Here is a 17,295-nt window from a genome sequence, read left to right as displayed (position 1 = left end):
TGTTTTATTTCTGATTTTGCCATGACTCATTTGAGATCCGTAATGTTTTCTTTAGTTTTTGTTATTTTTGCTGTAGTGCAAATGACATCATTAATTCTGCTTGTGAAAGTTAGTTCATGTAGTCTAAAGAGTTCTGGCAACCTCGACAAAGACAAACTTAACTGGGCTGAATAATGGACGGCGGGTTATTCATTGTAAACAGAATAAAGACAATAACATCTGATAGGGGCTGAGTATTGACTTTTAAAACGGGGAATAAACAGGCTCATTCGCTGCCATCCTCCCCATTTCAATTGATTGGACATTGACTAATTCGAAACTCATTGAAATTCACAGTAGAAAGATGATCAGAGCAATATGATTGGACATCTATCATCGGCAATTGCGTTAAAAGAGTTAAGACGACAGTACTTTACATGATGGCTGCAATTTCTTTTCTGACTGGCAGGAGTACATTGCATAGATAAAGACTGGGTGGTCATTAGTCTTCCCCTGCAGGCCATGGTCCCTTTTTCTATTCTGTGTGCTTATGCAATCGCCTAATTAGTTTTGGCCTACTTTGATTGGACAGCAGTAATGCCACTTTGAAGCAGAGATTTTGACTTAGGGTATTTGTCAAAGTATGTTAGTCTATTTAAAAGCAAATTCAGTTGCCCCTTGATTTATTAGTTTCAACACTTTTAGCACACTGACATATCTCAAACTGCAAATAAAGAAGGAATTGTTGTCTTCGGCCTGTACTTCTGTTGGCATGATGCAAACATTTTCAACTCAATATCTATCCTCAAAACAACACTATATTTGGCTTTTGATAAAATAAATAGAAAAAAAACTACATTAAATATTAAGTCTTTCAGTTTTTCTATTAGTGATCATTTTTCCTTAAAAAGAACTAAAACTAACTAAAATATTGTAATATATAAAAAAATAATATTATAAAAGATAACTCCTTTTTTAAAACCTTTTGTGTGAATAATTCAATTTATCCAAATTCAAAATAAAGGTGCAAAAATCAAGATATTTACTGTTTTCTTTTTTAATTAAAAAACAAACTACAAATCTATAAGACAATTCGCTTGAACTCTTTGAGTGCCATTGATGATGATAGAGGTCTAATCATGTTGTATTAAATCATCTTTCTGCTAAATTTAAATGCATTATCACTGGTAGACATCCAATCCATTTTAACTAGGAGGCTGCAAGCTTCAAGCTTCACATGTATTGAGCATTTATAGCGCCATCAGTGGCAGCCTTTTAATGACAAGGGAAATCTAAAATATCCTCTCCAGTAATCTCTCAAATTTCCCTGTTAGGATCTGGTTTTGTTATGCGTTCTTTCCCCTGTGTGACCTGTCCATGTGATTGCCCCATACCTGTCAACTTGTACGTTTTTCTTGTATTTTATACATTTTTTGATCATTTGAAATTGTGTACGCCGTATAACAACTTTTGTACGGGATTTTTTTTTAAAGTTTTTTTTTGTAAAACCGATCTTGTTTTACCCATTTCGGGTCTAACCTGGATTGTCTCGGTCACTGCTAGCAGACGAAAACATTGTCGACTGCTAATATTGTTATCCTTAAAGAATGATAGGCACACGCGCATTCCCGTTTTACTCGTCCGCCTTTTTACTATATAAATATAGCACACCAGGAAGCAATGTACCCAGACAGTCAAGCTGTCAGTCATACAGCGACATCCACAGAATCTTGAATTTAGTGCATAATGATTGGGCACCTCGTCCACTTTGTAGAACATTTTAGACTTTTAAGTGTGCCCTATGTGAGTAAATATGTGCTGCATTGCATTTGTACATTTTTTTATCGCTTAAAAAGGGGAATTGCAATCATTAATAAGGGGAGCAATTGGCCGAGGTTGACCGGTATGTTGCTCCTTGTGTTCACCTGTCATTTCTCCGCCCATGTTGTATCTCCTGGTGTTCCTAATTGTCTCGTCAACCCATGTCTGTCTATTCAAACCAGTGGTCTCAAACCGGTCCTCAAAGGGCCGCAGTGGGTGCAGGTTTTCATTCCAACTCAACAAGAGGATACCTTTTGCAAGTGTAATCAGTTAATCAGTTGATCGCAGCCAGGTGCTACTTATTTTAGAAGACACCTGATTGGTTAAAATGTCGGCACTGGATCGGTTGGAACAAAAAACAGGACCCACTGCGGCCCTCGGCGGAATCGGTTTGAGACACCTGATTTAAACCCTGTGTATGTCAGTCCTTGTCGGATTGTCTGCTTTACACTGCGTTGGTACCCGTGTTCCATGTTCCTCGTTTCCCCATGTCATCCCGTCAGGTTTGGTTTTGTTATTTGATTCGAAGTCCTTGTTATTTTCTGAATATCCTGCCTTAGTTATTAAAGTTTTGTTAGAGCACTGCACTCCGTCCTAGTTTGTGTCCCCGCGTTTGGGTCCAACTACATTCCACGCACGACGCCGCACTTACATGACAGCCGCGATAATCTAAAAAGTTGTATCACCCCTATTATTACCACCATACTACAGTGGTACCTCGTCATACGACCGCTCGTCATACAATATTCTCGTTTTACGACGGAAATTTCGATCGGATAATTCGCCCGAGATGCGACCAAGCCAGGTGGCCATGGCACTGTCTTTTTTTGCATGTCTTTCGTGTATAAAATATGTCTACGAGCACTGGGTGGACTTTGCATTTTCCACACCCGTTTTTCCCCCCACTTGGTCTACATTTACATACCAGGTAAACAACAATGGATCGGCAGAGTTTTGCAAAGAAAAGATCTGGAATATACACTCGGTAATCAGACACGGGGAAGCGGCAAGTTCCAAACAACTCTTGATGCATTCGTTTTGAAGGCTCCGGCGGAACGTCGAGGTGGGGTCAACCCGTTACAAAGGTAAAAAATATTAAAACAAAATTAGAATTCAGTTTTGTGTGAAGTTACATTAAACGTTGAGTGTCTGTATATATTAATCCAAGTTAATTTAAATTTGTTTGTTCGTTTACGAGTGCCGTGGATAAAGTCCCCCCCGAACACCTCGCCCCGCCTCCGTGTGTATGTCGCTGTCGATATCCCCGGCGAAATGCGTCTAATTTTACTTATATTAAACACATTTTATTACTATTAAACCACTCGTTATTTATTACTTTGTCAATATATGGCGAATTAGAAGAAATAAAACATGTTTTACACGAGTGCGTCGTTGCTGTGGATAAAGTCCCCCCCAACACCTCCCCCCGCCTCCGTGTTTGTCGTTACCTTCCCCTCCGCGAAATGTGTCTAATTTTACTTCTATTAAACACATTTTATTTCTATTAAGCCACTCGTTATTTATTACTTTGTTAATACATGGCGAATTAGAAGAAATAAAACATTTTTTCCAATCCAATATCCTGTTTTTGTTTTTTTTTTTCAGAGGGTTGGAACGAATTAATTTGTTTTCCATTCATTTCAATGGGAAACGTCCGCTCGAATTACGAGAATCTCGTCATACGATCTCAGTCTCGGAACGGATTACGATAGTATGTCGAGGTACCACTGTACATGTTTTCGCGACTGTACAATTATCGAGAAATGTATTTATTAAATTACACTTATAAGCATATGAAAAGACTAATGTATTAATATCTAAATATCTTAACAATGATTTTGGTGTCCTTGGAAACGGATATCTTCCGAATGTTTGCCTCTTCCTTGTTAATATTACGCACGGTCAATTCATTTATGATGTTGTTGATGACATAGGACACTTAGGGGGCATTTTAAACGGCGATTCAAAATCCAAACAATATCGGAAATAGGCTCGGCGTAGTTTTTCTGTGCGTGATGCGGATTGTAATCCGAAGGAAATGAAAGTAAAGGCAAGACAACATCCTTCTCGGCTGTTGTTATTATTCGGCACGTTATTCTTTATCTATGGTGAAATTTCGCTCCATCTTCTGCGCTGAGTGCCACCCGGAGAAGAAGCGGTGCCCTGACATCTGCCATTTTTCATCTCCCGTCTTTCGCTTGCGAGTTTCAGCGTGAATTTTGACATTTTTGAGTTTGATTTATTTAATTAGGGACAGCACATATTAATGAGCAATTTCCATCTTTGTGTAGGTTCAAGATAAACGACGACAGACACACACAGACACAGACACACACACACAGAGACACACACACACAGACACACACACACACAGACACAGACACACACACAGACACACACACAGACACACACACAGACACACACACACAGACACACACACAGACACACACACAGACACACACACAGACACACACACAGACACACACACAGACACACACACACAGACACACACACACACACATACAGACACACACACACACAGACGCACACAGACACACGCACACAGAAACACGCACACAGACGCACACGCACACAGACACACACGCACACGCACACAGACGCACACGCACACAGACGCACACGCACACAGACGCACACGCACACAGACGCACACGCACACAGACGCACACGCACACAGACGCACACAGACGCACACGCACACAGACGCACACGCACACAGACGCACACGCACACAGACGCACACAGACGCACACGCACACAGACACACACGCACACAGACACACACGCACACAGACACACACGCACACAGACACACACGCACACAGACACACACGCACACAGACACACACGCACACAGACACACACGCACACAGACACACACGCACACAGACACACACGCACACAGACACACACGCACACAGACACACACGCACACAGACACACACGCACACAGACACACAAGTAGCACAGTTTTAGACAGCGTTGGGATTGCATTTTGTTCGTCTAAGAGCCAGGCTTTAAGACAGGGGTGTCCAAACTTTTTGCAAAGAGGGCCAGATTTGGTAAGGTGAAAATGTGTGGGGGCCGACTATTTAGCCTGACATTCTTTGAATGTAGTAGTAGTAACTAACCATGGAAATTTGACCGTTATGGTTTTTTTACGGTGGAACAAACAGAAACAAATAAATCCGTTCCTCTTGTTTGGCCCTTCAGACTCTGGAGGTCCAGAAGCTCTTCACTCACGTTCATGTCATTGTCCACTCCTCTTAAAAAGATCAGTAACTGAGCGGTGTCGGACGCATCCGTGCTTTCATCGCACGCTAACGAGAAAAAGTCAAACTCAGTTCCTTTTGCCTCTAACTGTCTCTTAATATCTAATGAAACGTCTTCAATTCTCCGTACCACAGTATTACGAGCCAGGCAAATATTGGCAAACTCTTGCTTCTTCGCGGGACAAATTTTCTCAACCATTTTCATTACACAGTCTTTAATAAATTCACCCTCAGTGAAAGGTTTGCAGTGCTTTGCAATCAGCGTTGCCACGTCGTAGCTTGCCTTTGTGGCATTTTCATTTGACTCACGGACTCTTGTGAAAAAGCTTTGCTGTGCCGTTAAAACAGCTTCCAGTTGCTTCACTTTTTCACCGCGTTTGTTCCCAGTTAGCTTGTCGTAGCTAGCATGTTTCGTCTGGTAGTGCCTCTTGATGTTGAATTCCTTGAAAACAGCCAGTCACTTGGCAAATTAGGCAGACACAGTTGTTTCGTATTTCAGTGAAAAAATACTCAAATTTCCACTTGTCCTGGAAGCGGCGGCCCTCGCGGTCAACTTTCCTTTTTTTGTTTACAGACGCCATGTTAGAAATGTGCTGGGCTGAAACGATCACGCAAGGTCAAGGGTCACGGCGGCCAGAGTGCGGCCACAGGGCTACTGCCATCTTCTGATGAAATGAAAAATATGAAAAATAGCTTTTTGTACACATGTATTTTATACTGTGGTCAACAGTGCTGGCGGGCCGCATATTATTGATTTCATGATGAAAAAAAAAAAAAAAAAAAAATTAAAAAAAAAAAATTAAAAAAAAAAAAAAAATCATGATAGAGGCCGCGGGCCGGTAAAAATTTGTCCACGGGCCGCAATTGGCCCGCGGGCCGGACTTTGGACATGTCTGCTTTAAGATGATTGGCGAAGTGGTTCAGGGACGAGAGTTGGCTGAATGCAGTCTTTTTGAAGGGAACTACAGTCACCTCTAGAGCCAGCCCTTGTTGAAATTTTTGTTTGGTACAAAATCTTGCAGTGGTGGAGGAGCTTTGTGTTGGAAGATTTTGTAAGCCAAGGTAGCATCTGCAAATTTAAGTGTTGTCCCAGTTCAAGTGTTTGTGTATTTTGAATATCTGACAAAAGTGGTGGATTTTTGGTTTTCTGTCCAATACAGTGGTACCTCGTCATACGACCGCTCGTCATACAAAATGCTCGTCTTACGGGGGAAATTTCGATCGAATAATTCGCCCGTTATGCGGTCAAAATTTTGTGATGCGACCAAGCCAGGTCTTTTTTGCATATCTTTCGTGTATAACAATATTTACGAGCACGGAAAGAATAATTCAGACGAGTTCCTCCTAGGACCAGGAAACGCACAACGCGCATGCAAAAAGAGGGCTTTCTGGGTAATGAAGTATACTCCTGCACACAACACCCGTAGGCAATGGCAACCTTTCTCAGAATAAAACTTCATTACCCACAATCAATACGTGGGAAGCTCAGCCATGTCATTTCCTGTTATTCTTTCTTAGGAAAGGTCCCTCGATCGTTCCTCACAGACTATTTCTCGTTGGCAAGTGGTTGTGCATTATCCTATTGTGAGGACATTTGTGTGCATCATTTTGGGAATATTTTGAAGGCAATACAACAGCAAACAGTCCATCGATAGCGAACGTGAGGGCGGAGGCGTGGCAAACCGCCAACCCGAAAAACGAAGGTAACAAAAGATTACAACAAAATTAGAATTCAGTTTTGTGTAAAGTTACATTAAACGTATGTTTGAGTGTCTGTATATATTAATCCAAGTTAATTTAAATTTGTTTGTTCCGTTTACGAGTGCGTTGTCGTGGAAAGGGTACCACTGTACTTTGAGAGCTTGCTTTTAAATGTTTTCAATCCGTTCTAATGTTTTGCAGGCCGATGACCAACTTGTTAGGTAGTAAGTCATGTGTGATATAATGATATTTATGAACTTTTGTTTTTTATACTTAATATAAAAAAACGCATTGTACTGAAGCCGCAAATGTTGAAGTCGGAAAGTGGTGAGGGATCATAGTTATTTTACCCGTGAAAAAGTTTATACTTCTTTAACTGAGTAATGATACTTTTGCAATCAAATAAAACATTTCTGTGTTCATACTTAAATACTTTTCGATACTTTCAACAAGTCGATATGTTACTCCCCTGTACACAAATAGCTGTCGCTTGGTTAATACAGTCGTACCTCTACTTACAAAATTAATTGGTTCCAGAACTTTTTCCGTAACTTGAAAATTTCTTAAGTAGAGCAGTATTTGATATGTAAATTCTCTAATTCGTTCCACGGTCCTCACACAACTACCAACTAAAGCCTTTAAATTTGGTCAAAGTGTCTCAATGTTGTATGAAAGATGTGAGAAACACACGAGAAAATTATAGGAAAATTATTTATTAATGTCTTAGAATGATTATGAAGTATACAAAATCTATCCGCGTTGAAACATAAGCTCACACGCATTTCCCTATGACCCGATGGCGTCAGAAAGCCGTCCACTTTGTAGTGCATTTGAGACTTTTACGTGTGCCCTGTGTGTGTGTGTGACAATGTGTGGCGTGTTGCATTTGTACGTTTTTTATCGCTTTATAAGGGGCATTGCAATCATTAATAAGGGTAGCTTTTAGTTGAGTGGGGCAGGGCATGTTATGCGCACGGGCATTCCCTTTTGACACGTCCAGTCATAAAGCTGTGCATTCTGTAGTAAAGTTTAGACTTCTACGTGTGCCCCATGCGAGTAAATATGTTCCCTGTGTCTAAATATATGCCGCGTTGCATTTGTACGGGTATTATCGCGTAATAAGGGGAATGGCAATCATTAATAAGGGTAGCATTCACCCGAGTTGGACAGGGCATGATATGCGCACGCACATTCCCCTTTGACCCGTCGCGTCATAAAGCCGTGCATTCTTTAGTAAATTTTAGACTTTTACAGTTCCCCTTTGACCCGTCGCGTCATAAAGCCATGCATTCTTTAGTAAATTTTACACTTTTACAGTGAGGATAAAGCGGTTCAGAAAATGAATGAACGTGTGCCTTGTGTATGTGTAAATATGTACCACGTTGCATTTGTACGGTGTCCTCGCTTAATAAAGGGAATTGCAATCCTTAATAAGGGGAACATTTAGCCGAGGTTGACAGGTAGGTAAGAGACAATCTTGAAACAATGATAGTGGTTCTTTTGAGACTGTCATTGAGAGCCCAGTTGAGTGTAGGGAGGTTCTAAAGTGAGAATCGATGCATCCGCAACAATATTTTCAAAATAAAATAATGGATAAGGAAATGCATTTATTTTTGGGGGGATTTCGTAAGTTGGATCTTTTTGTATCTACAGGCACTCGTTTGCATATAAAAAGCTTTCGTAACGTGAAAAATTCGGACCTAGAGGCATTCGTAAGTAGAGGTATGACTGTACTTTGACTTGGATTTGGTGAAACGCTGCGTCATATTGTACAGTTGGCGATATTTCAGGGGTCTTCTTGATGGTGATATACATTTTTAAATGTTGTGGTAGTTTGGCTGCAGTGATCTGATGATAGACATTACAAAAACTTGGCTGCAGCTTTGTTTACATGTTCCAGTTGTTGTTAGGTGCTAAAATGTAATAACTACGGTATAAAAGCGTTCTGTTGTATTTGACTTTGACGTAAGCATACCTGTGAACCTATGTTTTTCTCATATTTTAAACGTTTTTTGATTATATCAAATTGTGTATGCTGTATAACAACTTTTGTATGGGATCAAAAATATTTTAAAAAGTACGTCTTTTGTAAAACTGTTTTCGGCTCTAATCTGGATCATCTCGATCACTGGTAGCAGACGAAAACGTCATCGATTGCTAATGTTGTCATGCTTTGAGCATGACATGCGCACATGCGTCAGTCACTTCCGCCTTTTCACTACATAAATATTGCACGTTAGCAAGCAATGTACCCAGACATTCAAGCTGTCAGCGACATCTACAGAATCTTGAATTTAGTGCATACAAAAGGCGCATCGACTGATTGTGCACCCCGACCACTTTGGGGAAAGTTTTAGACTTCTAAATGCGCCTTATGTGAGTAAATATGTGGCGTTCGTTGTTTGTACGGTTTATTATATTTGTAGCAATAAATAGCTTGAAGTGTAGCAAAAAATGGTTTGTAATTAGGAAATTGTGTTCCAATTTGGAGGTTCCCCGTCTCGCTCTTATAATGTTTACATTGACAATCACCTCTCTGCCCTCTGTCCACTCATGGTGTTTAATCCCATTGCTATTTAAAGGTGCTAGGCGGTCGCTGAATGAAAGATCACTGTGTTGGCTGATCTAACATCATAAGCTAAGAGAGTGCTAAGAGGACCTTTAGCAAGGACAAGTCCGTATCATTTCTTGAGGATCTTTTCAGCTGGCTCACCTAGACAATTTCATAGTTTTGTAATCCAACATTTAAAGAGAACATCCAGTAATGTAAGCAATGTTTGATGGGTACTTTTTGCCCTTTGTGAATAAACACTCAGCCAGTGATAATTGGTCACTAAGGGTCGTATTAGCTATAGTTTTCTGCCTTGTTTCATTATTTGTAACTAAGAACTAAATGCATCTTTTTTATTTTTTTATTTGAAAGATGAGTGCACTTCCGAGGAAAGAAATCTTCACACCATCCAGCCTTAATTATTTACCATTGGTTTACTTGCAGTGAAACTCTGGTTTAATTAACCTGTTGTTCATGGTGCACCATTTCAAGATTAGCCAACATCCAGATAACTCAGGAAGTACACATGTAATTCTGTTTTTTCATTCATTCATCTTCCATACTGTGCATCCTCGAAAGGGTTGCGGGGGTTGCTGGAGCCTAACCCAGCTGTCTTCAGGCGAAAGGCAGACTACACCCTAGACTGGTCGCCAGTCAGTTGTAGGGCACACAGAGAAACAAATGACCATCCGCACTCCCAATCATTCTGCCGCCATCGGGAATTGAGCCCACGCCTGCCCGTACCAAAGTCAGGCGAGTGAACCTCTACACCACGAGGTGGCCAATTCTGTTTTGTATTTGCTTTTCTGTGTTTCAACATTTATTGTCTCAAAAGGGACAAATTTATCTGGCCATTTTGCCCATGCTGCAGCCACAAGACAGAACGTGCAATGCAATGCAATAATAACTGACCTACAATAGAATGCACGCCCAAAAAATCACATCGTAAATAGAACACACCCTGTCATCCTTCTACTGTGAATTTACCTTTTGCAAAAGCTCCACCTCACTTAGATACTGTTACTACTCCGTCAACCTTTGTGACTCTGACAGAAAAATTTACAGCAGGGATTGTATACAGGACTACGTTAGTGATTTGTTTTGAAGCAATATCTTCCAGATCAAGGCAGAAGGGTTTGCAGTATGCAGTGGAGAGTTACATTCACAGTATGAACATTTGTAGCAAAGGGGAATCACACCACATCTCAACCTAAATCCAAGAAGCTACATGACCTATTTTAGTTGGGACCAGTGCAGCATTGTGAACCAGTCATGTGCTTTTACTGCCGGTTAAGTTATATTTTATATATTTGTCAAATATGAGGAGCACTGTGATGTTGGCAAGTTAGCTAAACCCGCTGTCAGGGCCTGGAAAAAAAATTGTGAGCTCTCTGGATGGGTAATTGACGGCTGGAGGGCGCGGAGGAGCGAAGTAAACGTTTAATTTCCCCCAAAACAATGACCGCAATAAAGATGAAGACCGTTGTCTTATTACTTACAGAAATCTCCGGAAATTGTCAATATGGCATGCAGTTTGCAACAACGGTTCCTGGAGATTGATGACATGGTCATAGCCATGGATTATGTCAATCGTCCGGTGCACTAACCACTTGCCTCCCGAGCCATAAGAGAGATTAACTGATTTTCTTTTTTTGTAATTTGAAAACAAAAAAGAGAATATTTACTGTTTTTCAAATGATTTGGATGTCTCTCGCCCTCAACAGTAGGCAAAATAATGAAGGCCACATATTTTGTCATATGGGTCTTTATATGCTTCTTAGCGTCTTGTGTGATGTCCAAGTTACCAAATATGCTGCCTTGCTCTTTAAATGTCTTGTTTCTAACATTTAGAATTCTAAGAGTGTAAATGGCCTTGAGAAACGTTTAGCTTTGAGGTTCTGGCATCGGTTTTAGTGAATGTGAACCCATGATTGAAACGGCTCTGTAACAACGTGGCACATTTTATGAACGATGTATCCATTGAGCAGTTCTTGAAAAACAAAGTTTTATGCATGTTATCAGTTATTACTCTGCAACATCCAGTGTTATTTTTTCTGCAATGTAACAGATTCTTGACAGCGTTCCAGCCAGCATAACATAATCAAAACATGATTCACATCCTGCAGCGCTTCTTTTCCCTAATTTGTCCATCTTGCTCATTTTAATTACTCATATTTTCTTTTTAAGGACCGATGTGACGTCATCGAGAAACACACACACTCCGGGATCGAACTGGTGGAGAAGTATGTGAAATTTGTGAAGGAGAGGACAGAGATTGAGCAGAACTATGCAAAGCAGCTGAGGTGGGCCTTGTCCTTCTCCCGCATCGTCTATGGCTAAGTGTGTGAACATATTTGAAAGTGCTGTTTATGGCATGTTTGTCTAATCTCATGACTCTATTCGAACACACTGGCCTCATTCTCCAGCTGCAGTCCGTCCCTTAGTTCCCACTCACTGAGCATGCGCTGAGGAAGTAGGAGCAGACGACCTCATGACACACAGGATATGTATGGAGGAAGAGTGAAATGAGGAAGAAGAGAAGTATCAGGAAGCACAGGGCCTTTTTTAGTGGAGAGAAAGAAACACAATGTGGTTGTTGTGGACCACTTATGAGTTTCTGCGTCATGTCATAATGACCAATGTTCCCTCTAATTTTTCATATGTCTGGGCATACAGATACCCCCTGAGCACACAGGACCAGTGTGAGTAACAGCATAAGTGCTCGCTATGGGCACACCAGTATTGCAACTGCAAATAGCAGGTGCATGTATACTACCCATAAATGATCTAGTCATAATAAAATTTAATGATTAATATCTATGAATAAAACATCTTAAAGTCATTAGAATATGCACAAATCTTTTACCTTATTGTTCACGTCTGACCTCCTTACTTATTCTCATTCAAATTACTTTTCTGCTGAATGTGTAACTTGAGATAATCAAGCTTCCATTTTTATGCAACATTTTTCCATCGGAAAACTCGCTTAAAACGCTAAACACTTAGTTTCGCTGCATGTTTTGCAGAGGAGACCTTTCTCACCCAAATTCACCGCTTGTTCTTCTAGTTGCACATATTCAAACATTTCTTTTTTACTTTGGCTTGTTGAGTGGCTTTGCCACAGCCCGGTCGTTTCCCCATGATAAAGGGTTGGCAGCAGCCCCAACAAATATACTGTAATCCCTCGAATATCGCGGCTTCAGCTTTCGCTGCTTTACATCATCGTGTATCTTTTCATGGGGAAATTTCTTTTTCAAGTTCATAAAAATGTGTAAATCCATGCTGAAACTCTTAACTAGAAGCCACTCCTGCGACTAGGGTTGTCCCTACTTCGCGGTTTTTCGATTATCGCGGCCGTGTCTGGTCCACATTAACCGCGATATTCGAGGGATTACTGCGTCCTGGAAACTTGCTGGCGGAAATTCTTCCAAAATTGATGTTTGTAAATGATGTGGAAAGGCGTCCTCCCTTACGACCAATCAGCCACGCGGTGCGTTTAGGCACATCAAGTAAAAACAAATGATTAATACATCAACTCTGCTTTCAGCTTTAACAAATAAAAGATTGAGTTTACACACTTAGAGAAGGTGAATAAATTCAATCACTTGTCTATTAGGATCCGACAGCCGTTTCTGGCCACCATAAAAAAAATTCATCTCTCTACGATGCACGGTTTGGACAAACGTAGTGATAGAATTTTAACATAACTACACACACACCCACCCACACATCCATCAATAAATCACGCTTTTTAAGGATTATAATAGATCACAAATGTAAAATCATTTCCTTTCAAAAAGGAAGTAACGTAAGCACACCAAGGAAGTGTGTCCATAGCGGCATAGTGTTCACCAAGTCTCCATGTGCAATAATAGCATGAGATACACATTACGCAGGTATCAAGGCTGATCTTTTAACGATCGCCCCCGAAACCTTCGATCAGCCTTAACAACTATTGGGATGTGCTGACATGGTAAACGCTATGAACACATCTATGAAGGCTACTTTCGTCTGGTCAGTCAGCACGTTTAACTAGGTAAGATGCCGGCACCCTAGGTAAGATGGCGACGCCCTGAGCGAGCAGTGAGCACAAGTTAGTTTTTTTCACGTTTTATGCATTTTATTTCATTCATAGACGTCAAAATAAATTTTGTTTAGCGTTTTATCTGTTTATCTTTTCTCTATTCTGAAATAAATGACCGTATCGGCCGCATTGTCTTGCGTTATGGTGTTTCGTCTTTGTCACCTTGCAGTTTCGTGCATATTGTCTTTTGATGCGCAAATAAGTACCCTTGATTCAGTCATCATTTTTTTATCTGACAAATTTGGCTTATATGCGAGTAAATACGGTATATTTACTTATTTTATTATTTATTATTTTTAAAAATATAACTTCAAACTTTTGTTAAAAAAGGGGAACAGACAACACCCCAGTCAATATCCTCACTTCCTGCACTACGAAATCATAAAGTTATTGAACGTAATTTACTTCCGCTGGCCATTAATAGTGCTTGACGTCCAATCCATTGGAATTGCCACCCTCCCACCTGAAATGGATTAGACGCATCTTGTCCAGCGAGAGAACAAATTTGTATTTTTTTTAATTTAACTCATTGACTGATTTATCGCTCCCCTCCAGTGCCAGGTAGTTTTTAAATCAGACAAACATTATTGTTATGGTCGTGGGTGGTGGGCACCGAGCACCCACCCACCTGTCTTGCCCGGGGCCTGACATTTCTAATACATAGACATTTGTTTTGACATTTTTTTGTCTTTTCTCAGGAACCTCTCAAAGAAATTTAATCTAAAACGGATGGGCAAAGATGAGCCAGATAGCAGGTAAGCAATGGAGTAAACAATTTCCAGTCAATTTGAACGGGCGAGTCCTTGACATGGTCTCTCTGTACTGCTAAGTTGTTTTTAATGCTAAGTTGTTTTGAATTCATAATTTGAAGTAGAGCTGGGCGATAAAACGATAACGATAATTTTTGTCAATGATATTAAAAACTGAAGATGAACGCTAGTTCCAGACCAACACTTAGGAGAAGAAGAGGATGATGAAGAAACATGTATTAGCATGTTAGCAATCAAGGCTAACATGGAGCATGAACGTAATAGGAACAATAACAACACGTATCAGATCCACTGAAAGATCAAGTGTATTTTCCCTGGCGTTTTTTAATTGCCTCGTACCTGTGCGAAGAGCAGCCTCATTGAAAATATCCTTAACCCACTGTCCTTATTTGAGGACAGCCTGTAATATTTTTCTTACTTGAAATCAAGGCGTTTCCTCATTCTGTGTCAATGAAAACATTACAAAAATCAAAAACTTTTCATCTTGGGCATAAGTGGATTAAGTTCCTCCCAACTTTTTAATTTAATAGGTTTTTGAGAAGCTGAAAATAGTCTGCTTGACAAAGGTGATGTCTTCAGTTGGTTATTTTATATTGCACAGCAACTTTTGGTTTGAAGGCAAATTTATAAAATATAGACGCCTATCAAAATGTCTCCAGGTTTTATTCTTTACTTTTCATAGTGTGAGGAGAGAGGTCTTATTTTTATTGCGCAACAGAACAACTAAAATCATTTTAAATCATCATATGTTATATTCTCTTTGCTTATAAGGTAAGGGTGTGTGTGTATGTATGTGTCATCGTTTACCTTCAACCTGCACAAGGGACTAAAAATGGAAATTAGCCCTCGGCTACAATCTTACATATTTACATATACAGTCGTACTTCTACGGTTCAAAAAATGAATGAATGAATGAACGTGTACCCTATCTGCTCTGTGTGTTTGTAAATATGTACCGTGTAGCATTGCACGGTTTTTATCGCTTAATGGGAATTGCAATCATTAATAAAGGGAGCATTTAACTGATGTTGACACGTACGTAAGAGAGAGTCTTGAAACATGGATTCTGTTTTTTGTGAGACAGCCTGTCTGTCTCACAAAAAGTCAGTACAGTATAGCAAGGTTCAATGCATCTGCAACAATATTTCCAAAATAAAATAATGGATAAGGAAATCAATTTGCTTTTTGGAGGATTTCGTAACTTGGATCTTTTTCGTTTCTCGAGGCACTCCTTTGCAAATAAAAAGCTTTCGTAACCTGAAAATTTCGTACCTAGAGGCATTCGTAAGTCGAGGTATGACTATATGTTCATTAACATGAATATGAAAATGTTGATTAATATGTGCTCTCCCTTAAAATCAAACTCAAACTTTCATAATTGAATAAGGAGGAAATTATTTTATTTATTGACAAGTTTGAAGTTTCAAATTTGAAAGAAAAAAGATATGATAGTTATCGTGATAATTAGCGATATCGACTGATAATGTTTTTAATCGTGATAACAATTTTTGTCATATCGCCCAGCTCTAATTTGAAGTTTAGATGCGTGGTGATGTGCATGTGTTCGTGTGCTAATTCAGCTCCCTCCTTACTGTACTGTACTACTGTGCAAATAGCACGTTTTTACATGCTTGTTATTCATTTTAATACTTGAATAAATAATTTTAAATACCTCATATTGCCTTGTTTTCCTTTCATCCCTACAATGTTTAGGCTCACCAGCTACCAGTCGTTTCTAGAAATCCTAAACGAGTTGAATGACTACGCAGGCCAGAGGGAACTAGTGGCTGAAAACATGCTGACGGACATTTGCGCCGATCTCACCAAGTACCTGCAGGAACACAAACAGGAGCGAAAGTCGGTAAGCAACCAAGATCCCCCTATAATCTGTGTTAGCCACCCAATCACAAGGCACAAGGAGATGGACAACCATTCATGCTCACACTCCTACCTAGGTTCAATTTCGAGTGTTCAGCCAGCCTATATTGCATGTTTTTGGGATGTGGGAGGAAACCGAAGTACCCGGAGAAAACTCATGCAAGCATGGGGAGAACATGCAAACTCCAAACAGTGAGAATCCACCTGGGATTGAACCCTCGACATTTGTAGTGTGAATTCACAGTTCCAGTGGATCAGACGTCTGCTAGAGATAAACTCATTTAAATTTACAGCAGAAGGATTAAAGTGTCACGGTACAGTTCCGTCCGTTCATTGAAGATGAACTACATGTGCACTGATGTGCCGTCTCTTCGCGTGGTATCATTCCTTGGCTCTGTCTCGATGGATTATTAGACTGAAATCAGATGAGACGTCTCATGCAGACATGCTGGCATTTGTCCTTTCCATTTGATTTTATTCCACCGTGTCGTCACTATTTACCCTGCGCTAACACACAGCCGTCTTCACCTCCTGTCCCATGACCCCCCTCCAGCAGCCACACTTCCCTTGCTAACTCTATTTTTACAAATTTCTGCAGTATCTGATGGAGGCCAAGAAGGCCCAGCAGACATTGGAGAGTACCAACAAACAGCTAGAAAGCGTAAGTGAGGTCTTCTTGATGTAAGACATAGTTTTAAATAAATGGCTGCCATTGACAGCAAAAGACTGCCAACACATTTGAAGTGGAGGTTGGGCTAGGAACGAATCAACAAATTCCTTCCAATTCAAATGGGATGGACGTCTACTAGTCACACACCAATTTCAATTCACAGCATGATAAGACGTTACAATATGAAAAGAGTCACATTAGTCGTCCGTCATTGAAAATGACATTGAGTATTATAAAATATTCAAATTAAAAAATGTATTAACATTTTATAAATGGTAAATATTCTATTGGTTTAATAGTTTGTAATTTTTTTGTTTTTGAATAAAAAAGTGTATTTTTGTGAATTTTAATTTGGGTTTTAAAAATATTTTTCCATTAAATAAACAGCAAATAGTAATGTTTAGTTTGTGCTGTTTAAGTACAATAAATTGTTTTTAGACTTTTTATTTTTAAATAAAAAGGGATTTTAAATTAAAAGGGAAAAATAATAAATATAAAATTTTTCATTTTTATTTTTGTTTAAAATAAATAAATACAGTTAATGTTGT

General features: G+C 39.7%; 1 protein-coding gene across 3 annotated transcripts in view; it reads left to right on the top strand.

Moving 5' to 3' along the window:
* The window catches only part of trip10a (thyroid hormone receptor interactor 10a), a 36,750-nt gene that overhangs the window by 6,562 nt on the left and 12,893 nt on the right, over positions 1-17,295 (top strand). For all 3 annotated transcript variants that reach the window (XM_077618876.1, XM_077618877.1, XM_077618875.1), the window contains exons 2-5: positions 11,533-11,648; positions 14,128-14,184; positions 15,913-16,060; positions 16,676-16,738. In XM_077618876.1, the coding sequence (XP_077475002.1) occupies positions 11,533-11,648; positions 14,128-14,184; positions 15,913-16,060; positions 16,676-16,738 (384 nt within the window). The remainder of the gene's footprint in view (positions 1-11,532; positions 11,649-14,127; positions 14,185-15,912; positions 16,061-16,675; positions 16,739-17,295) is intronic.

Source organism: Stigmatopora argus, chromosome 14 (assembly GCF_051989625.1).
Source record: "Stigmatopora argus isolate UIUO_Sarg chromosome 14, RoL_Sarg_1.0, whole genome shotgun sequence".
NCBI classification, from domain to species: Eukaryota; Metazoa; Chordata; class Actinopteri; order Syngnathiformes; family Syngnathidae; genus Stigmatopora; species Stigmatopora argus.
The sequence above is the reverse complement of the archived record's forward strand: the minus strand, read 5'-3'. Positions and strand labels throughout refer to the sequence as shown.